General features: G+C 37.6%; 1 protein-coding gene across 1 annotated transcript in view; it reads right to left on the reverse strand.

The window, feature by feature from the left end:
* The window catches only part of LOC109675725 (phospholipid-transporting ATPase ABCA3-like), a 171441-nt gene that overhangs the window by 105668 nt on the left and 41158 nt on the right, over positions 1 to 24615 (reverse strand). Inside the window, 2 exon segments of the mRNA XM_074059288.1 lie at positions 6025 to 6039; positions 9168 to 9188. Of these exon segments, the coding sequence (XP_073915389.1) occupies positions 6025 to 6039; positions 9168 to 9188 (36 nt within the window).

Consider the following 24615-nt stretch of genomic DNA (forward strand, 5'->3'; position numbering starts at 1 on the left):
GTTTAGCAGTAAATTGTGAGTATAATCCTTGGTGTCATGATGAAGGTACTTTAGATGAAGAAGTTTGGGAGCAAGCATATAAAAATGTTGAAAAGACATACAGACGGAGAAAAGATACCTGTTCATTTTTGGATAACATGGGCTCTGGTTAAATCTGCAATTCTATACTTGGGGGAGAGAGAAGGGAAGAAAATTTAGAAAAAGATACTGTTGCATCCCTTTATGAGTATGAGTTAGATGAAGGAGATATGGAAAAAATCACTTAGGAAAGTAAACGGTGCTTTAGTTATGGCTTTACCGTGCCAGAGGAAACCAAAACTAAACAGCCGCCACTTGCAGCAATTGCAACGGCTCCTCTGAGAGAAACTGATCTTTATCCTCCTCTACCAGAGGATGAGGAGTGGGAAGAGCACCCCAATAGGGTAAACACTGAAGAGGAAATGCATTACTTACATATTCACCCTGACAAGGGCTTGGGAAGAAAGAATGACCCTCCGTTAGCAGCTCTCATTCCCATCCCTGCATGGCCACATGCGTTGCGACTGCTGTTTCTTGTTATGTTTAATATGACTGGCAATAATACTTAAAATGGATTGGATATGAATCTTATAAAAGACTTTAAAAAGGCTCGTGCAACTTATGGTTCTGCTTCTTTTTTTAAAAGAATATTTGGCTGGATGGAGCAATGACGCTGGGTGGATTCCCTATGATTTTCATATTGTGGCAAAAATGACATTATCGTCAGCAGAGTTTTTGCAATGGAAATTGTGGTTATCTGGTGAAGCCCATGAAAGAGTAAGAGCTTTAGAGCAGCCAGGCAATGTTGGGGCTGTTTCATATGAGATGTTGACTGGTACAGGTACTTAGTTGTGACAAACTCATCAGGTTAAAAATATACCCCCTGCTGCCTTCCCTTATGTGCCTGATGTAGCTTTGGCTGCATGAGACAAAATTAATACAGGGACAGAATATCAAGACAGCTCTACAAAAATACAACAGGGACCAACAGAACCTTATTCTGATTTTATAGGAAGTTTGGAGGAGTCCACAGAAAAACAGGTGAGAGGAGATCAAATGCAAAAAAATCTTACTGCTTCAATTGGCTTTTGATAATGTTAATGAGGATTGCCAAAGTCTCATTCAACCAATTAAGGAGTTTGTGATATTATGGATTATTTAAAGGCCTGTCATAATGTAGATACTTTCAAACATAAAGCCAGAGTTGCTGCTTTAGAAAACATGGCAATACAGAAACAATAATGAAAAATTATAGGCTTTAAAACAGTTAAAGAACAGTTTCAGACCCCAAAAAACAAAGATAGACTATGCCAAGGAACCCAACGAAGCCAACAAGAACACCATGAGAAAAAATCCTGCAAGAAATCACTGAGAATTTCATGGAGATGTTACTAGACATGGTCAACCAAAACGTACAGGAGGCACTCAAGAAACTCCAAGACAACAAAAATAAAGAATATGAGAGGACACGAAAACATTTAAGTGAAGTCATAGAAGCCCTAAGTAAATACCAAAGTGAGACAGAGAACACTATAAATAGAGAGATAAGTGAATTAAGGATGAAAATTGACAATTTAAAGAGGAATTGACCTGTGATCTGGAAAACCTCAGAAAATAAATGAAACAGAAATACAAAACACAAGGGAAGGCCACTCCAGCAGACTAGAACAAGCAGAAGACAGAATCTCAGAACTTGAAGACGAAATGGAAATTAAAGGAAAAACTGAAGAACTATTACTCAAACAACTCAAAACCTGTGAAAGGAATATGCAAGAACTCACTGACTCCATCAAAAGACCAAACCTGAGAATCATGGGTATTGAAGAAGAAGAGGTGTAAGCAAAAGATATTTGCAATATATTTAACAAAATAATTACAGAAAATTTCCCAAATCTAGAGAAAACTATGCCCATTCAGGTACAGGATTCCTCCAGAACACCTAAAGGACTTGACCAAATAGAACTACCCCACAACATATTATCATTAAAACAACAAGCACAGAGAATAGAGAAAGAATATTGAAGGCTGAGAGAAAAAACCAATAATACAAAAAGCAAAACCCATCAAAATTAGCAGATTTCTCAATGGAAACCTTAAAAGCAAGAAGAGCTTGGAGTAAGGTTTTCCGGGCACTGAATGAAAAGAATTTCAACACTAGGATTCTCTACCCAGCAAAACTATCATTCAAAATAGATGGAGCACAAAAAGTCTTCCATGATAAGCAGAAGCTAAAACAATATATGACCACCAAGCCTCCACTACAAAGGATTCTTTAAAGAATCCTGCACACAGAAAATGAAAGCAAACAAAACCATGAAAGGACAGGCAGTACCAAACCACAGGAGAAGAAAAGGCAAAAAAGTAGACAGCAACATTGATTTAGCTGCACACAAACCTTAAACAACAAAGACAACTAAATGCCAGGAATCACCACATGCCTATCAATACTAACACTGAATGTTAACGTACTTAATTCCCCCATCAAAAGACACTGTTTGGCAAACTGGATCAAAAAGGAAGATTCAACAATCTGTTGCTTACAAGGGACCCATGTCATTGACAGAAACAAGCACTGGCTGAGGGTGAAAGACTGGAAGAAGATTTACCAAGCCAATGGCCCCTGAAAACAGGCAGGAGTAGCAAAACTTATCTTGGACAAAGTAGACTTCAAACCTACATTGATCAAACGAGATAAAGGACATTCCATACTAATAAAAGGGGAAATACACCAAAACAAAATAACAATTTCAAACTATATGCACCAAACATCAATGTACCCAATTTCATCAAACAAACTCTGAAGGACAAAAAACATATATAAAATCTCACACAGTGGTAGTAGAGGACTTTATAACTCCTGTCACCAATAGATAGGTCACTTAAACAAAATATCAGTAAAGAATTCCTCGATCTAAATCATACCATAGATCAAATGGACCTAGCTGATGTCTACAGAATATTTCATCCAGTTTCTGCACAATATACATTCTTTTCAGCAACATATGGAACCTTCTCCAAAACTGTACTTAGGGCACAAGGCAAGCCTCAGCAAATATAAGAAAACAGAAATAATTCCATGCATTCTATTTGATCACAATCCATTAAAATTAGAACTCAACATAAAGACAATAGTAAAAAACATGTAAACAGTTGGAAGCTGGACAACACATTGCTCAATGATCAATGGGTCATTTATGAAATTAAAGAGGAAATTAAAAGGTTCCTCAAAAGTAATGAAATTGAAACCACAACCTACTGGAACCTATGGGATACAGCACAGGCAGTCGTGAGAGGAAAGTTTACAGCCATGAGGGCAATATTAAAAGGACAGAAAGATCTCAAATAATTACCTAATTCTACATCTTAAACACTTAGAAAAATAAGAACAAACAAATCCCAAATACACAGAAAGAGAAAAATAATAAAAATAAGAGCTGAAAGTAATGAAATAGTAATAAAAAATACAAAAAATCAATGAAACAAAAGTTCAGTCTTTGAAAAAGTAAACAAGATTGACAGACCCCTGACAACCATGACTAAAATGAGGAGAGAAGACACCCACAGCCGTGAAATCAGAAATGCAAATGGGAAGATAACAACAAACACCTCAGAAATCCAGGATATCATAAGAGATTACTTTGAGAAACTATATTCTAATAAATTTGAAAATCTTGAAGAAGTGGACAAGTTTCTAGATACTTATGACCATCCAAAATTGAACCAAGAAGACATTAATCACCTAAATAGTTGTATAACACAAAATGAAATTGAAGCAGCTATAAAGAGTCTCCCAAAAAAGAAAAGCCCAGGACCTGATGGAATTTTATCAGACCTTTAAAGAAGAACTGATACCAACCCTCTTTAAACTGTTCCACAAAATCGAAAGAGAAGGAAAACTGTCTAACTTATTTTATGAAGCCAGTTTTATACTGATCCCAAAACCAGACAAAGACACCTCCAAAGAGGAGACCTATAGGCCAATATCCTTAATGAACATCGATGCAAAAATCCTCAATAAAATAATGGCAAACCGAATTCAACAGCACATCAGAAAGATCATTCACATGACCAAGTCGGCTTCATCCCAGGAATGCAAGTGTGTTTCAACATACACAAATCTACAAATACAGCACATTAATAGAAGCAAAGACAAAAACCACTTGATCATCTCATTAGATGCAGAAAAAGCCTTCGACAAAATCTAACACCACTTCCTGATAAAAGCTCTAAGAAAACTAGGAATAGACAGAAAGTACCTCAACATTATAAAGGGTATCTATGACAAACCTACAGCAAACATCATACTTAATGGTGAAAAACTGAAACCATTTCCCCTAGAATCAGGAATGAGACAAGGATGCCCACTGTCTCCCCTTCTATTGAACATAGTCCTGGAATTCCTAGCCAGAGCAATTAGGCAAGAAGAAGAAATAAAAGGAGTACAAATAGGTAAAGAAACTGTCAAAATATCCCTATTTGCAGATGGTATGATCCCATACCTTAAAGACCCAAAAAATCTCTACCCAAAAACACCTAGACACCATAAACAGCTACAGCAAGATGGCAGGATACAAAATCAACTTACAAAAAATCATTAGCTTTTCTATACACAAGTAATGGACAAACTGAGAATGACTATATGGAAACAATTCCATTTGCAATAGCTTCAAAAAACTCACACACCTAGGCATAAACTTAACAAAGGATGTGAATGACCTCTACAAGGAGAACTACAAACCCAGAAGAAAGATATTGAGGAAGACTATAGAAGATGGAGAGATCCTCTGTGCTCATGGATTGGTAGAATCAACATAGTAAAAATGGCTACACTACCAAAAGCAATCTACATGTTCAATGCAATTCCCATCAAAATCTCAATGACATTCATCACAGAGATTGAAAAATCAACCCTAAACTTCATTTGGAAACACAAGATTCCATGAATAATCAAAGCAATACTCAGGAAAAGGAGCAACGCTGGAGGTATCCCAATACCCGACCTCAAACTATACTACAAAGCAATAGCAATAAAAACAGCATGGTACTGGCACAAAAACAGACATGAAGACCAGTGGAACAGAATAGAGGACCCAGACATGAATCCACACAACTATGCTCACCTTATTTTTTGACAAAGTGCTAAAAATATATGATGGTGAAAATATAGCCTCTTCAACAAATGTTGTTGGTAAAAATGGTTATCCAGTTGTAAAAAATGAAACTAGATCCATGTTTATCAGCCTGTAGTAGCATCAACTCAAAATGGATCAAGGACCTCAATATCAGACCTGAAACTCTAAAGCTGATACAGGAAAGAGCAGGAAACACTCTGTAAGCAACAGGTACAGGCAAGGACTTCCTCAATAGATCCCCAGCAGCTCAGCAACTAAGAGAAAGGATAGACAAATGGGACTTTGTAAAAACTAGAGATTCTGCACAACAAAAGAAATGGTGTCTAAACTGAACAGACCACCCACAGACTGGGAGAAAATATTTGCCAACTATACATCAGACAAAGGACTAATAACTAGAATATACAGGGAACTTAAGAAACTAAACTCTCCCAAAATCAATGAACCAATAAAGAAATGGGCAACTGAACTAAACAGAACTTTCTCAAAAGAAGAAATTCAAATGGCCAAAAACCACATGAAAAAATGCTCACCACCTTTAGCCATAAAGGAAATGCAAATCAAAATCAAAATGGGTGAGAGTCCACCTCACCCGTTAGAGTAGCCATCATTAAAAACACCACCAACAACAGGTGTTGATGAGGATGTGGGGCAAAAGGAATCCTTGCATGCTGCTGGTGGCAATGCAAACTAGTGCAACCACTGTGGAAAAAAATTTGGTAGCTTCATAAAAATCTAAATATAGATCTGCCATATGATACAGCAATCCTACTCCTGTGGATATACTTAAAGGAATTTGACACCAGTTACTCCAGAGGCACTTTCACACCCATGTTTATTGCAGCACTATTCACAATAGCTAAGTTATGGAAACAGCCAAGATGCCCCACTACTGACAAATGGATTCAGAAAATGTGGTATTTATACACAATGGAATTTTACTTAGCCATGAAGAAGAATGAAATCTTATCATTCTCAAATAAGTGGATGGATCTGGAAAACATAATTCTGAGCGAGGTTAGCCAGGCTCAGAAGACCAAAAGTCGTATCTTTGCCCTCATATGCAGACTTTAGATCTAGGGCAAATACAGCAATGTGGTTGTACTTGGGTCACAGGATAAGGGGAGAGCACATACAGGAGATATGGAGATAGGTAAGAAACCCAAAACCTGAAAGCGTTTGATGTCCCCACTGCAGAGGAACTAATACAGAAACCTTACAGCAACTGAGGTCATATGAGAAGGGGATCAGGAACTAAAGGTCAGTTAATGATGAATCAACTTGGGATATAACACATTTGCACATGGAAGCAATGCTAGGGATCTCTCTGTATAGGTATCCTTATCTCAACTAGCAAAAATGCTTTGTCTTTCTTATTATTTCTTCTACTTTCTCTTCAACAAAATTAGAGATAAGGGCAGAACTGATTCTGCCTGGCAGGAAGGGGGGGTGGTGGGAGAGAGAGGTAGCAGTGTGCACGGAAGAGAAATGGCCCAAATAATGTATTCACATATGAATAAATGAATTTAAAAAATCCTTTAAAAAGATAATAGGAATAGAAATAAAAATAGAAAATCCACAATAACAAAACAAACACTAAAACAAAAAAGTCAATGGGAAGAAATGAACAGACAATAAAAAAAACAATAGAACAGAAAAACATAAAAACATCAGGTTCAGGAACAATAGAATTTCAGTCTTAGTTTGAGTTCTGGAGTTACTCCTCCGGCATGCAGTCCTAGTATTGGCGTATAAGCAGATCTGACTGGTGTTACCAGGTGATTGGCTTGTGAGTAGAGTTTTGTTCTTCTGTCTACTAGTTAAATTCAAATTGTGAGTTTAAGTATCTTTGCCAGATCATGCTGGGTGGTCAGAGCTATTGATATCCGCAGCTGATAGCTGTGTTCCCATTCAGGTGCAGCTGCTTGGTCAGTTCCTTCCCCAGCAAGGTGGGGCAGTTCAAGTTTGAATGCTGCCCTTTGGTTCAGGAGATCAGCTCTGTAGTGCATTAGTTGCCTGGCTGTGGAGGTAGCTTTTCACTGTGCTTGTTTACTAGGATTTTCACGCTGGTGGTTTATTTCTTTGCCCCACCCCCTTTCTCTTGGGCAGGTTCAGTGTTCCATCAGCCCCCTCTGCTGTCAGTGTGTTATGATGGTTTGCTGTTTTTCAGTTTTGTGGGCAGTTTGGCTGTTGGTGCTGCTCATTAGCTCAGGACATGAGCTCTGTGATTGTTACCTGCCCTGGTTTGGCGAGTGGCTTATCGCCCACCTACTCTCCACCTTCCTGCCTTTCCAGTTTTTGCTTATTGATAGTTCATGTTAAGATTAGCTTCTTGCTCCTCCCCCTTTCTCTGGTGCACTTTCAGCATTCCCACCCCCTCTGGTGTTGTGTTAGTGTTTCCTATTCAGCTTCTTTCAGGGGGGTCAGTCTGCCCATGAGCTGTGCTTGTTTATCCCAGGGGTGGCTGGGGGAATTCCACATGTGTGGCACTCACCTGTTTGGTCTGTCAAATGTCTCACAGGCAGGTTTGAAGTCAGCAGCAGCACCTGTGGCGGTGGTGGCAGCCCCCAAATTTTCTCAGTGAACTTGTGGTTGAAGCTTTCCCTGATCTAGGGGTTCAGGGCATTGAAGGTTTGATTATAGTTGTTGCTTTATTTCTGCTTGATGGAGGAGGAGAAGGAAAGAAAAAAGAAAAAAAATGGGGAAGGACGGTTTCCCCAGGGCTGGACCCGCTTTGTTTGCCATGCAGCAGGTCCCAGCTATTAGGTGCAATTAAAGGCTGATTTGTGGGTCAGTCTTTGAGTTTTTTCCTGCACCTAGTGTGATGGTGGGTATTATTTTGACTAGAGGCAGAGTTACCCAGGTGTGGCTCCAACTTCTCAGGGAGGTTTTGGAGTCATGGAGGTTAGGCTTTCTGCTTCTGTACCCTAGTTGCCATCTTGGATCCTCTCTTCTATTGGTCTTATACCTTTTTATGTGCTTATTTCCAGAAAGACTTACTACTAAATCAAAAAAAGTATTTTGAATATATAGGAAACAGTTGACATAATTATCCTGAAATGGTTCTCCTTAGAAAAGTCTTTCTGTAAGGTTGACTATTGGCTAGCACCTGGGAGTGTGGATCTGGGGAGGGTGCCCATCATTACATGAAAAGAATGGCTCACAGTGTGTAGAAACAATGCTTTCCTCTGGGAGTCTCTTAATTTGGGTACAAGCTAGACAGTGGGTGTCGCCCTGTATGACAAACCCCCAACAGAAATCTTGGAAGCTGGGCCTTGAATGAACTCCCCTGGGAGACAACCTTATAACACACATTCAAATGTGTTATTACAACTCATTACTAATATTCTTAAATTTTTAGTGTTCTCATGTGGTTCCACTGGAAGAAAACTCATGTACTTGGTTTCCTCCAGAGTTTGCCCCAAGTAATTTCCCCTTTGCTGATTTTATTTTGTACCCTCAAACTATAATAAATCTTAGCCCTGGGCATGATTAAATGCTGAATTCTGTGAATCCTTCTATTAAATCATGGAAATCAGGGCCAGGGGTAATGATCTTGACACATGAAATGGTGATATTGATTACAAATAACTATATGCCAACAAATTTAATAACCTAGAGGAAATGAACAAATACATGGACATGTACAACTTACCAAAACTGAATCATAAAGAAATAGAAAACCTAAACAGATCAATAACAAGTAATTAGATTGAATTAGTAATAAAAAGTCTACATTAAAGAAAAGCCTAGGAATAGATAGTCAATGCTGAGTTGTACCACTTAAAGAGCTAATATAAATTGTTCTTAAATTATTCCAAAAAATTGAAGAAGGAATTTTTCTAAACACATTCCCCAAAGTCAGCATAATCTTGATACCAAAACTGCACCAGGACACAACAAAAAGGAAAGTTACAGGTCAGTAACCATGATGAACATAGATACAAAAATCCTCAACAAGATACTAGCAAACTGATTCCAATAACACATTGAAAAGATTGCTCATGGTCCAGTGACTTACAACTGTAATTTCTGCTACTCAGGAAGCAGAGAATGGGAGTTTGGCTGGTTCGAGTCCAGCCCAGCAGAAAGTGAGACTTCATCTCAACAAACAAGGTGGGGATATGGTGGTACATGCTTGTCATCCCAGCTGCACGGGAGGCATTAAGAAGGAGGCTTAAGCATCCAGGCCAGCCAGGCAAAAATGTAAAGCCCTATCTGAAAAACAAGCTAAAGCACACACACACAAAGGACTGGTGTGTGACTCTTGAGTACCTGCCTAGCAAGCGCAAAGCTTTGAGTTAAAACCTTAGTACTGCAACACAAAAAGAGAAATATTGGCAAGTATGATGAAAAGAGATTCTTCCCAGAGATAAAAGAATGGTTCAATGTATCCAAATCAATAAGTGTGATAGATCAACAGGATGAAGGACAAAATCCATATGATCATCTCAATAGATGCAGAAAAGGCATATGATGAAATTCAGTATTCCTTTATGATTAAAAACTCTGAACAAATTAGGATATAAAGACCAAATCTCAACAAAAACTAAAAAAAAAAACCTTTTTCAGAGGAAAGGAAATAATCATCAAAGTGGAGAGAAAACCTATAGAATGGGAGAAAATATTTGCAAACTACATCAGACAAGGAGTTACCATCCAGAATATATAAGAAAATACACAATGGCAAAAAAAAAAAAAAACCCTCAACAAATAGCACAATTTAAAAAATGGGCAATAGATCTAAATCGACATTTCTCAGAAGGCATATATATGGCTAACATATATATTTAAAAATGCTGAGCCTCACAAATCATCAGGGAAATACCAAATCAAAACCCACAATGAGATATCACTTTTTTCCAATAAAAATGACTATCACCAAAAGCCCTAAAGATGATAAGTGCTGAATTAGATGTAGAGAAAAGGGAAACAGTATAGAGCTTCCATCAACCCTACGGGGAACATATCCAAATGAAGTGAAATCAGTTTATCAAAGAGATACCTGCACTTAAATGTTTGTTGCAGGGCTGGCGGAGTGGCTCAAGTGGGAGAATGCCTGCCTAGCAAGTGCAAGTCCCTGAGTTCAAACCCCAGTGCTGCCAAAAAAAAAAATGTTTGTTGCAGCATTATCTGCAATAGCCAAATAATGGAAACTATCTAAGAGTTCATCAGATCATGAGCTGATTTAAAAAATGGTCCATATACACAACAGAATACTGTTCAGCCACAAAAGTAATGCAATTGTGTCATTTATGACAGCACAAATGGAACTGTACATAATTAAGTGAAATAAGTCAGGCACAGAAGATAAGTACTGTATGATCTCTGTCACATGTGGAATCCGAAAAATTGATATAGAAGTTGTGAGAGGAACTGTGATTACCCAATCACAATTGGGGAGAGTGGAGGGGGAGTATACAAGGTAAAAATGGATCAGTGGTTACTAAGCTAAAATTAGCTGGCGGTGAAAAGTTCTGAGATCCTATTGCACAGAAGATTAAATACTAATAATAATGTTCTGTATATTTCAAAAAACTAGAAGTATTTTGAATGTTTTCAACAATAAAAAAGTATTTGAGGATATAGATACATTTAACCTGATTTCAACATTACACAATGTATACATGTCTTAGAAGATCACATGGTATCCCATTAACTAATGCACAATTTTATGGTTTATTTATTAAAGTAAATTTAAGTTTAAAAATATAAATTAAACGTATAACAACATAGTGTGATAACTTGTAAACTGCCAAAGCAAGATGTTTAGATTATGCTTCATTTGCTCTAAGTTAGGATATTTTCAACCTACTTCCTGTAGAAATTTAAGTAGACTTTTCCTACATTTCCCACTGATCTAACACTCTGGGTTCTTCATGACTTTATGTATCTCACAAGACAACTGGCTTATATTCCAAATGTCCATGAAGGGCAGCATTACTGATTGCTTCTCTCACAACCATCTATACTGAAGGGAATGAATTAGTCATAGCCTCAGCTGCCTTAGCACCCACTCTGTTGTATCAGAGAGTGCTTGCATACTTTTCTTGAAAGTGTTATTATATTAGGAAACCATTAAATAAAACATTGTTACTATTCCCTTCTCAGAAATTATGCATTAAAGTGTGATACTACCTCTTTCTATTGTACTTGCTCTACACATCCAACTAGACAACACTATGCAAAAAGCTATAAACACAAAGTAGAGATATAACACCCCTCACCACACCTCTGACTTACTTTAGTACTACCATTAATAGTGATGCTTCATTAAAAATGGAAAAACAATTCCAGGTACTCAGGAGGCAGAGATCAGGAGAATAAAAGTTTGAGGCCAGCCTGGGAAAAAGTTAGTGAGACCCCCATCTCAACAAATAAGCCAGGTATGGTGGTTCATGTCTGTGATCTCAGCTTGCGGTCTAAGGCTGGCCGAGGGCAAAAATGTGAGACCCTATCCTGAATAACTAATGCAAAAGGGCTTGTGATGTAGCTGAAGTGCTTGAATGCCTTCCTAGCAAGCACTAGGTCCCCAGCACTAACAAAAAAGGAAAAAAATCTTGGAGAAATGTTCAAATGGATAGTAGGTAGTCTGGTACAAAAGGAATAAGCAGGAACATTTAATCACTCTAAATATAGTGGAAAATATTGAATAAAATTTCCCCTTAAGAATGTATTTTGTAGAGTGAATGAGCCATGGCATTTAAATAATTTTGCCTATACCCTTGCTTCCAGTGTATTCCTTCCTCTTTCCTGTACCAGCTTCAAGGTTTTAGGTCTGATATTAAGGTCCCTAATTCACTTTGAGTTGATACTAGTACAGGGTGACAGGCATGAATCTAGTTTCAGTTTTCTGTAGACAGACATCCAGTTTTCCCAGCAACAGTTGTTGAGGGGCTGTCTTTTCTCCATCATATATTTTTGGCAGTTTTGTTGAAGATTAGGTGAGGGTAGTTGTGTGGATTCATATCCAGGCCCCATATTCTGTTCCACTGGTCTTCATCTCTGTTTTTGTGCCAGGACCATGCTGTTTTTATTGCTATGGTTCTGTAGTATAATTTGAAGTCAGGTATTGTGATACCTCCAGCATTGCTCCTTCTGCTCAGTATTGCCTTAGGCTATTCATGGTTTTTGTCTTCCCAAATGAGCTTTAGGGTAGATTTTTCAATCTCTGTGATGAAAATCATTGGGATTTTGATGGGAATTGTGTTGAACATGTAGATTGCTTTTGGCAGTATAGCTGTTTTTACTATGTTGATTCTGTCAATCCATGAGCATGGGAGATCTTTCCATCTTCTGTAGTCTTCCTCAATCTCTTTCTTCAGTAGTTTGTAGTTCTCCTTGTAGAGGTCTTTTGTTAAGTTTGCTCCTAGGTATTTGATTTTTTTGAGGCTATTATAAATGGAATTGTTTTCCTTCTCAATGTGCTCATTGTTGGTGTATAGAAAGGCAACTGATTTTTGTAAGTTGATTTTGTATCCTGCTTCTTTGCTGAAGCTGTTTATGATGTTTAGAAGTTTTGGGATGGAGTTTTTTTTTTCTGGTTTTTAAGGTATAGGATCCTGTCATCTGCAAGTAGGGACAGTTTGACTACTTCTTTACCTATTTGTATTCCTTTTATTTCTTCTTCTTGCCTTATTGCTCTGGCTAGGAATTCCAGGACTATGTTGAATAGGAGTAGGGAAAGTGGGTACCCTTGTCTCATTCCTGACTTTAGGGAAAATCATTTCAATTTTTCCTCATTATGTGTGATGTTGGCTCTAGATCTGTCATATATAGCTTTTATAATGTTGAAGTACATTCCTTCTACTCAAGTTTCCTCAGAGCTTTTAACATGAAATGGTGTTGAATCTTATTGAAGGCTTTTGCTGCATATATTGAGATGATCAAGTGGTGTTTTTTTTGGTCTTTGCTTCTGTTAACATGTTGTATTACATTTAATGATTTGCATATGTCTGGAAGCAATAGGCATAGGTAATGACTTCATCAGTAGAACTCAAGCAGCTCAGCAAGTAAGCAAAAGGATTGACAAATGTGACTACATGAAATTAAAAAGCTTCTGCACAAAAAAAAGAATGTTCTGTAAACTGAATAGGCCATCTACAGAATAGGAGAGAATCTTTGCTAGCTATACATCAAAGGACTGATAACCAAAATATTCAGGGAGCTCAAGAAACCAAACTCCCCCCCAAATCAATGACTCAATAAAGAAATGGGCAACTGAACTAAACAGAACTTTTTTTCAAAGGAGGAAGTCCAAGTGGCTAAAAAACACATGAAAAAATGCTCACCATCTCTGGCCATAAAGGAAATGCAAATCATAACCACACTAGGATTCCAACTCACTCCTGTTAGAATTGCTACCATCAAGAACATCACCTATAACAAATGTTGGCACAGATGTGGGGAAAAATGAACCCTCATACACTGCTGGTGGGAATGTAAGCTAGTATAAACACTGTGGAAAACAATACAGAGGCTTCTTAAAAAACTAAACATAGATCTGCCATATGAACCAGCAATACCACTCGTAAGGAAATACCTGAAGGAATGTGACTCAGGTTACTACAAGGGCACCTGCATACCCATGTTTTTGTAGCAGTATTCACAATAGCCAAGCTACAGAAATAGCCAAGATGCCCCACTATCAACAAATGTATTAAGAAAATGTCATACTTATACAATGGAATTTTATAGAACCACTAAGAAGAATTAAATTTTGTCATTTACAAGTAAATGGGTAGAAGGAGAACATCATCTTAAGCAAAGTCAGTCAGGCTCAGAATGCCAAAAACCATGTTCTCCCTCATGTGTGGATTATAGACCTAAGACAAATGCTGTAATATTATTGGACACGGGTCACACACAAAGGGGAGCCCATGCATGGGAGGGATACAGAATGGGAAGAAAACAAAAACCTTGAACATGGTTGATGTGTCCACTGTCTAGGAACAAATATAGTAACCTTAAACTGGTAGAGGCCACTATGGGAAGAGGACGAGAAAGTAGTGAAGAGATCTGGTAGAGATGAACCAACTTGGGCTGCAATATACATGTGCATGGAAACAGCACAAAAAAAAACTCCCTTTATAGGTATCCTTATCTCAACTAGCAAAAATGCCATGTTTTTCTAATTAGCTTTCATGTTCTTTCTTCTACAAAGTTGGAGAAGAGGGTGGAACATGCTCTGTTGAAGGCAGAGGGGGGTGGTGGCCCCAATTGGTTCATCTCTATTGCCGTTTGTCAGCTGGACCTGGGTGACCGGAGCCAAAAAAGATGGGGGGAACTATCGAGTTGCGCTCAATAGCCACTTTATTGAAGATCACTTCTGCTTTTTATCAACTCCTCTTTCACAGACAGCATTTGGTCAGAAAAAGCATGCCAAGTAATACATGTAAAGGTTACATTACTACAAGGAAGCACAGTTAAAATAAACTCTTTGTTATGTCTCTTTTAAAATGGTAACAGAAAGGCATGAGAAGCACATGGTCAGCATAACTTTCTTATTTACATATGAAGGACATGAAGCCATCTGGGAACCTTGAGCACTGTTATTTTTCTGGACATCTAGTCCTGAGGCCTTTGCTTCAGTTCCTTGGAGCTTTCTCATAAGGCCAGACACCAAATCACACAGGCAAGGTCTGGTCCTGTGACCTTTGTCCCAGTTCCTTGGAGCTTTCTCACAAGGCCAGATACCAAATCACACAAGCAAGGTCTGGTCCTGAGACCTTTGTCTCAGTTCCTTGGAGCTTGCTCACAAGACCTGATACCAAATCACACAGGCACGGTCTGGTCCTGAGGCCTTTGTCTCAGTCCCTGGAGCTTTCTCACAAGGCCAGATACCAAATTACACAGGCACAGTTCCACTGCTGGCTCTGACAGCTTAGGGTGAAAGGATGGAAGATGTACCAAACCAATGTCCCGGAAAACAGGCAGGAGTAGCAATACTTATCTCAGACAAAGTAGACTTGAAACTTACATTGATCAAATGAGATAAAAAGGAACACTGCATACTAATAAAAGGGGAAATATACCAAAAGGAAATAACAATTATCAACCTATATGCATCCAATGTCAGTGTACCCAATTTCATCCAACATACTTTAAAGGACTTAAAGCACATATAGATTCCAACACCATGGTAGTGGGAGACTTTAATACCCCCTTATCACCAATATATAGGTCATCCAAACAAAAAAATCAATAAGGATATTCTAGAACTAAATCACACCATAGCTCAAATGGACCTAGCTGACATCTACAGAATATTTCATCCAACATCTGCTCAATTTACATTTTTCTCAGCAGCTGATGGAAATTTCTCCAAAACTGATCATATCTTAAGGCGCAAATCAAGCCTCAGCAAATATAAGAATATAAAAATAATCCCCTGCATTCTATCTGATCACAATGCATTAAAACTAGAACTCAACAACAAAAACAACAGCAAGAAATATGCAAACAAATGGAAGCTGAACAACACATTGCTCAATGGTCAATGTGTCATTGATGAAATAATAGAGGAAATTAAAAGATTCCTGGAAGTTAATGAAAATGAAAACACAACCTACCAGAACCTATGGGACACAGCAAAGGCAGTCCTAAGAGGAAAGTTTATAGCCATGAGTGCATGTATTAAAAGTACAGAAAGATCTCAAATAAACGACTTAATGCTACATCTCAAACTCTTAGGAAAACAAGAAAAAGAAAAACCAAAAACAAGAAAACGGAGATAAATGGTAAAAGTAAGGGCTGAAATTAATGAAATAGAGACCAAAAAGCCACACAAAGAATCAATGAAACAAAAAGCTCTTTCTTTGAAAATATAAGATTGATAGACCCCTGGCAAATCTGACTAATGAGGAAAAAAATCCAAATCAGTAAAGTCAGAACACAAAAGGGGAAATAAAAATGAACACCATGGAAATCCAAGAAATCATCAGAGACTACTTTGAAAATCTGTATTCCAAAAAATTTGAAAATATTGAAGAAATGATGAACAAATTTCTAGATACTTATGACCATCCAAAATTGAACCAAGAGGATATTAACCATCTAAACAGACCTAAAACATGAAATCAAATTGAAGCAGCAATAAAGAATCTCCCAAAAAAGAAAAAATCCAGGACCTGATGGATTTTCTGCTGAATTCTATCAGACCTTTGAAGAGGAAGTAATACCAACTCTCCTTAAACTTTTCACAAAATAGAAAGGGAAGGAATATTGCCTAACTCGTTCTATGAAGCCAGTATTACCCTCATCCCAAAACCAGACAAAGACACCTCAAAAAAGGACAATTATAGGCCAACCTTCTTAATGAACATAGATGCAAAAATCTTCAATAAAATAATGGCAAAGTGAATCCAACAACATATCAGAAAGATCATTCACCACGACCAAGTAGGCTTCATCCCAGAGATGCAGGGGTGGTTCAACATACGCATGTCTATAAATGTAATAAACCACATTAACAGAAGCAAAGACAAAAACCACTTGATCAACTCAATAGATGCAGAAAAAGCCTTTGATAAGATCCAACACCACTTCATGATAAAAGTTCTAAGAAAACTAGAAAAAGAAGCAATGTACCTCAACATTATAAAGGGTATATATGACAAACCTATAGCCAACATAATACTTAATAGAGAAAAACTGAAACCATTTCCTCTAAAATCAGGAATGAGACAAGGATTCCCACTCTACCCACTCCTATTAAACATAGTCCTGGAATTCCAAGCCAGAGAAATAAGGCAAGAAGAAGAAATAAAAGGAATACAAATAGATAAAGAAACTGTCAAAATATCCCTATTCACAGAAGACATGCTTCTATACCACAAAGACCCAAAAAAACTCTACCCCAAAACTCCAGGACACCATAAGTGGCTTCAGCAATGAGGCAGAATACAAAATCACCTTACAAAAATCATTAGCTTTTCTATACACCAAAAATGAACAAATTAAGAAAAAAATATGAAAACAATTCCATTTACAACAGCCTCAAAAAAATCAAATACCTAGGAGTAAAGTTAACATCAGATATCAGATGTGAATGACCTCTACAAGGAGAACTACAAACTTCTGAAGAAAGAGATTGAGGAAGACTACAGAAGGTGAAAAGATCTCCCATACTCATGGATTGGTAGAATCAACATAGTAAAAATGACCATACTACCAAAAGCAATCTACATGTTCAACACAATTCCCATCAAAATCCCAATGACATTCATCACACAGATTGAAAAATCTACCCAAATATGCAATGGATCAAGTGGACCTAGTAGATGTCTACAGAACATTTCATCCAACCTCTACACAATATACATTCTTCTCAGCAGCCCATGGAACCTTCTCCAAAATAGATCATATCCTAGGGCACAAAGCAAGCCTCAGCAAATATAAGAAAATAGAAATAATACCATGCATACTATCTGACCACAATGCAGTAAAAGTAGAACTCAACAACAAAAGTAAAGACAAAAAACATGCAAACAGCTGGAAACTAAATAACTCATTACTTAATGAAGAATGGATCATCGATGCAATAAAAGAGGAAATTAAAAAGTTCCTAGAAGTCAATGAAAATGAAAACACAACCTACCAGAACCTATGGGACACAGCTAAGGCAGTCTTGAGAGGAAAGTTTATAGCCATGAGTGCATATATTAAAAAGATTGAAAGATCCCAAATCAATGACCTAATGATACATCTCAAACTCCTAGAAAAACAAGAACAAGCAAATCCCAAAACAAATAGAAGGAGAGAAATAATAAAAATAAGAGCTGAAATCAACGAAATAGAAACCAAAAAAACCATACAAAGAATTAATGAAACAAAAAGTTGGTTCTTTGAAAAAATAAACAAGATCGATAGACCCCTGGCAAACCTGACTAAAATGAGGAGAGAAAAAACCCAAATTAGTAGAATCAGGAATGCAAAAGGAGAGATAACAACAAACACCATGGAAGTCCAGGAAATCATCAGAGACTACTTTGAGAACCTATATTCAAATAAATTTGAAAATCTAAAAGAAATGGACAGATTTCTAGATACATATGATCATCCAAAACTGAACCAAGAGGAAATTAATCACCTGAATAGACCTATAACACAAAATGAAATTGAAGCAGCAATCAAGAGTCTCCCGAAAAAGAAAAGTCCAGGACCTGATGGATTCTCTGCTGAATTCTATCAGACCTTTAAAGAAGAACTGATACCAACCCTCCTTAAACTGTTCCATGAAATAGAAAGGGAAGGAAAACTGCCAAACACATTTTATGAAGCCACAATTACACTTATCCCAAAACCAGGCAAAGACACCTCCAAAAAGGAGAACTATAGGCCAATCTCCTTAATGAACATTGATGCAAAAATCCTCAACTAAATAATGGCAAATCGAATTCAGCAACACATCAAAAAGATTATTCACCACGACCAGGTAGGCTTCATCCCAGGGATGCAGGGATGGTTCAACATACGAAAATCAATAAACGTAATAAACCACATTAACAGAAGCAAAGACAAAAACCACTTGATCATCTCAATAGATGCAGAAAAAGCCTTTGATAAGATCCAACATCATTTCATGATAAAAGCTCTAAGAAAACTAGGAATAGAAGGAAAGTTCCTCAACATTATAAAAGCTATATATGACAAACCTACAGCCAGCATTATACTTAACGGAGAAAAGTTAAAACCATTCCCTCTAAAATCAGGAACCAGACAAGGATGCCCACTATCTCCACTCCTATTCAACATAGTACTGGAATTCCTAGCCAGAGCAATTAGGCAAGAAGAAGGAATAAAAGGAATACAAATAGGTAAAGAAACTGTCAAAATATCCCTATTTGCAGACGACATGATCCTATACCTTAAAGACCCAAAAAACTCTACTCAGAAGCTTCTAGACATCATCAATAGCTATAGCAAGGTAGCAGGATATAAAATCAACATAGAAAAATCATTAGCATTTCTATACACTAACAATGAGCAAATGGAAAAAGAATGTATGAAAACAATTCCATTTACAATAGCCTCAAAAAAAAATCAAATACCTAGGTGTAAACCTAACAAAAGATGTGAAAGACCTCTACAAGGAAAACTATACACTTCTGAAGAAAGAGATTGAGGAAGACTATAGAAAGTGGAGAGATCTCCCATGCTCATGGATTGGTAGAATCAACATAGTAAAAATGTCTATACTCCCAAAAGTAATCTACATGTTTAATGCAATTCCCATCAAAATTCCAATGACATTCATCAAAGAGATTGAAAAATCTACTGTTAAATTTATATGGAAACACAAGAGGCCACGAATAGCCAAGGCAATACTCAGTCAAAAGAACAATGCAGGAGGTATCACAATACCTGACTTCAAACTATATTACAAAGCAATAATAATAAAAACAGCATGGTACTGGCACAAAAACAGACATGAAGACCAGTGGAACAGAATAGAGGATCCAGATATGAAGCCACACAACTATGAGCAACTTATCTTTGACAAAGGAGCTAAAAATATACGATGGAGAAATAGCAGCCTCTTCAACAAAAACTGCTGGGAAAACTGGTTAGCAGTCTGCAAAAAACTGAAACTAGATCCATGTATATCACCCTATACCAAGATTAACTCAAAATGGATCAAGGATCTTAATATCAGACCCCAAACTCTTAAGTTGATACAAGAAAGAGTAGGAAATACTCTGGAGTTAGTAGGTATAGGTAAGAACTTTCTCAATGAAACCCCAGCAGCACAGCAACTAAGAGATAGCATAGATAAATGGGACCTCATAAAACTAAAAAGCTTCTGTTCATCAAAAGAAATGGTCTCTAAACTGAAGAGAACACCCACAGAGTGGGAGAAAATATTTGCCAACTATACATCAGACAAAGGACTGATAACCAGAATATACAGGGAACTTAAAAAACTAAATTCTCCCAAAACTAATGAACCAATAAAGAAATGGGCAAGTGAACTAAACAGAACTTTCTCAAAAGAAGAAATTCAAATGGCCAGAAAACACATGAAAAAATGCTCACCATCTCTAGCAATAAAGGAAATGCAAATTAAAACCACACTAAGATTCCACCTCACCCCTGTTAGAATAGCCATCATCAGCAACACCACCAACAACAGGTGTTGGCGAGGATGCGGGGAAAAAGGAACCCTCTTACACTGTTGGTGGGAATGTAGACTAGTACAACCACTCTGGAAAAAAATTTGGAGGCTACTTAAAAAGCTGGACATCGATCTACCATTTGATCCAGCAATACCACTCATGGGGATATACCCAAAAGACTGTTACTCCAGAGGCATCTGCACATCCATGTTTATTGCGGCACTATTCACAATAGCCAAGTTATGGAAACAGCCAAGATGCCCCAGCACTGACGAATGGATTAAGAAAATGTGGTATCTATACACAATGGAATTTTATGCAGCCATGAAGAAGAATGAAATGTTATCATTCGCTGGTAAATGGATGGAATTGGAGAACATCCTTCTGAGTGAGGTTAGCCTGGCCCAAAAGACCAAAAATCGTATGTTCTCCCTCATATGTGGACATTAGATCAAGGGCAAACACAACAAGGGGATTGGACTATGAGCACATGATAAAAGCGAGAGCACACAAGGGAGGGGTGAGGATAGGTAAGACACCTAAAAAACTAGCTAGCATTTGTTGCCCTTAATGCAGAGAAACTAAAGCAGATACCTTAAAGCAACTGAGGCCAATAGGAAAAGGGGACCAGGAACTAGAGAAAAGGTTAGATCAAAAAGAATTAACCTAGAAGGTAACAGCCACGCACAGGAAATCAATGTGAGTCAATGCCCTGTATAGCTATCCTTATCTCAACCAGCAAAACCCCTTGTTCCTTCCTATTATTGCTTATACTCTCTCTACAACAAAATTAGAGATAAGGGCAAAATAGTTTCTGCTGGGTATTGAGGGGGGGAGCGGGAGGGGGTGGAGTGGGTGGTAAGGGAGGGGGTGGGGGCAGGGGGGAGAAATGAACCAAGCCTTGTATGCACATATGAATAAAAAAAAAAAAAAAAAAAATCTACCCTAAAGTTCATTGGAAACACAAGAGATCATGGATAGCCAAGACAATACTCAGCAAGAAGAGCAATGCTGGAGGTATCACAATACCTGACTTCTAACTATGTTATAAAGCAATAGCAATAAAAACAGCAGAATACTGGCACAAAAACAGAGATGAACACCAGTGGAACAGAATAGAGGACCCAGATGTCAATCCACACAACTATGCCCACCTTATTTTTTGACAAAGGCTCCAAAAACATATGATGGAAAATAGACAGCCTCTTCAACAAATGTTGCTGAGAAAAGTGGTTATCTGCCTGTAGAAAACTGAAAGTAGATCTACGTTTATCACACTGTAATAGTATCACCTCAAAATGGATCAAGGACCTTAATATCAGACCTGAAACTCTGAAGTTAGTACAGAAAAGAGCAGGGAATAGTCTGGAAGCAACAGGTATAAGCAAGGACTTCCTCAATGTAACTCCAGCAGCTCAGCAGCTAAGAGAAAGGATAGACAAATGGAAATACATGAAATTAAAAAGCTTCTGCACAACAAAAGAAATGGTCTCTAAACTGAAGAGACCACCCACAGAGTGGGAGAAAGTATTTGCTAGCTATACATAAGACAAAGGATTGATGATCAGAATATACATGGAGCTCAAAAAACTAAACTCCCCCCATATCAATGAACCAATAAAGAAATGGGCAACTGAACTAAACAGAACTTTTTCAAAGGAAGAAATCCAAATGGCATAAAAACATGTTCACCATCTCTGACCATAAAGGAAACACATATCAAAACCACGCTAAGATTCCACCTCACCCCTGTTAGAATTGCCATCAACAAAAACACCACCAATGACAAATGTTGGCAAGGATGTGTAGAAAAAGGAACCCTCATACATTGCTGGTGGAATGTAAGCTAGTACAACCATTCTGGAGAACAATATGGAGGCTTCTTAAAAAACTAAACACAGATCTGCCATATGATCTAGCAATCCCATTCCCAGGGATATACCCAAAGGAAAGTGACTCAGGTTATTCCATAGGTACCTGCACACCCATGTTTACTGCAGCACTATTCACAATACCCAAGTTATGGAAACAGCTAAGATGCCCCGCTACAGATGAATAGATTAAGAAAATGCGGTATTTATACACAATGGAATTTTACTCAGTTATGGAAACAGATAAGATGCCCCGCTACAGATGAATAGATTAAGAAAATGTGGTATTTATACACAATGGAATTTTACTCAGCCATGAAGAAGAATGAAATCTTGTCATTTGCAAATAAATGGATGGAACTGGAGAACATCATCTTAAGCAAAGCTGGCCAGGGTAAGAAGGCCAAAAATCCTATATTCTCCCTCATATGCACACTTTAGACCTAAAACAAATGGAGTAATATTATTGGACATGGGTTCCATGCTAAGGGGCGAGCACATACAGGAAGAATAAGGAAAGGCAGGAAAACCAAAACTTGAAAGTGTTTGAGGTACCCACTGTAGAGGAGCTAATAAAGAAACCTTAAAATGACAGGTCACTATGGGAAGGTGACGGGGAAGTAGTGAAGAGTTCTGGTAGAGATGAATCAATTCATATTGTAATACCCATGTGCATGGAAGCAATGGTAGGAATCTCTCTGTATAGCTATCCTTATCTCAACTAGCAAAAATGCTATGTCTTTCTTATTATTGCTTCTGTCTTTTCTTCAACAAAATTGGAGAAGAGGGCAGAACAGGTTCTGCCTGGAAGCAAGGGTAGGGTGGAGGTAAGAGGGTATGGGGGTACAAATGATCCAAACAATGTATGCACATATGAATAAATGAATAAATAAACTAAGAAAAGAGCAGTAAAAGGAAAATTATTAATGTTCATTTCTCAAGAATGTTGAGATAAAAGTATAATTTGCATAAAAGTTTGCCAATATACATTATACACATTGGAATACCAATGATACCACTGATCAGATGAAAGCCAGGAAAAAAATTAATGTGCTCTTAAAAACAGTATTTATTCCAATAACACTAACACAGAAGCAATGATTTAACAGTTACAGCCTCAAAAGATATGTTTTCATGTTACTTCATGAAGCATTAATATAAATTTTAATAACTTTTATTCCAACTTTTATTATAAAGGGGTAGGTATAAGTATTCAGGTTCCATGAGGAGAAGAGATTTCTTAAATAATTAATAATACCTTTTCTTATCAGTGTCATCAGATGATTCAAGCAAAAAAAATTAATTCTGCTAGGTATGGCAGTGCATGCCTATAATCCTAGCACTCTGGAGGATGAGGCAGAAGGATTGTGGGTTTGAGGCCAGCTTGGGGTACACAGCACATTCCAGGCCAGCCTGGACTACACAGTAAGACCCTGTCTCAAAAGAGCAAAAGGAGAAAATCAATTAATTTGAATACATCCATAATATCTAATTAATGGAATCTAAAATGGTTTAAAAGTTTATTTTGTTGAAGCTAAGTATGTAGCATCATCATAGATGTTATTATAAATTAAGGGTTCATAACTGAAAGTGAAGTTACTTGTTTTATAAAACTTGAATTTAACAAACATGCCCTTACCATCTGGCTTTCTACAAATAAGTGGGGGTATATAAAACCACTGTAATATTACTGGAAATGTTGGAGTTCGGAAACCCAGGACCCTAACACTTCAGAAAACACATATTAAGTTGATAAAAATTTTTAAAAAATCAACTTTCACAGAATTCTGGAATCTAGTAAAAAACTTAGAAAAACCAAGGAAACCTTAATTGTGAGAAGTTGTTGGCCTGAAGTTGTTTGCTCTTTTGAGACGGGGTCTTTTTTCTGTTGTTCATTTATTCACATGTGCATACACTGTTTGGGTCATTTCTCCACCCTGCCCCTCTCCCCCACTTTCCCTCCCTCCCCTCCTCAGTTGTAGGCAGGTCCCCTTCTGCCCTTGTGACGGATTTTGTTGAAGAAAAGACATAAGCATAATAAGAAAGACAAAGCGGTTTTGCTAGTTGAGTTAAGCATAGTTATACAGAAAGATTCCTACTATTGCTCTCATGTACCCATTTGTTACAACCCATGTTGATGCAACTCTAACTGATCTTTACATTGGTTCCTGATCCCCTGCTAGTGATAACCTGTCATTTTAAGGTTTCTGTATTAGTTCCTCTGGAGTGGGGATGTCAAACGCTTTCATGTTTTGGATTTTCTACCTATTCCTATATCTCCCATATGTGCTCTCTCCTTTTCTTGTGATCCAAGTCCAACAACATTGCTGCATTTGCCCTAGATCTAAAGTCTGCATATGAGGGCGAACATATGACTTTTGGTCTTCTGAGCCTGGCTGACCTCGCTCGGAATGATGTTCTCCAGCTCCATCCATTTACCTGCAAATGATAAGCTTTCATTTTTCTTCATGGCTGAGT

The sequence above is a fragment of the Castor canadensis genome, chromosome 17, assembly GCF_047511655.1.
Source record: "Castor canadensis chromosome 17, mCasCan1.hap1v2, whole genome shotgun sequence".
NCBI lineage: Eukaryota > Metazoa > Chordata > Mammalia > Rodentia > Castoridae > Castor > Castor canadensis.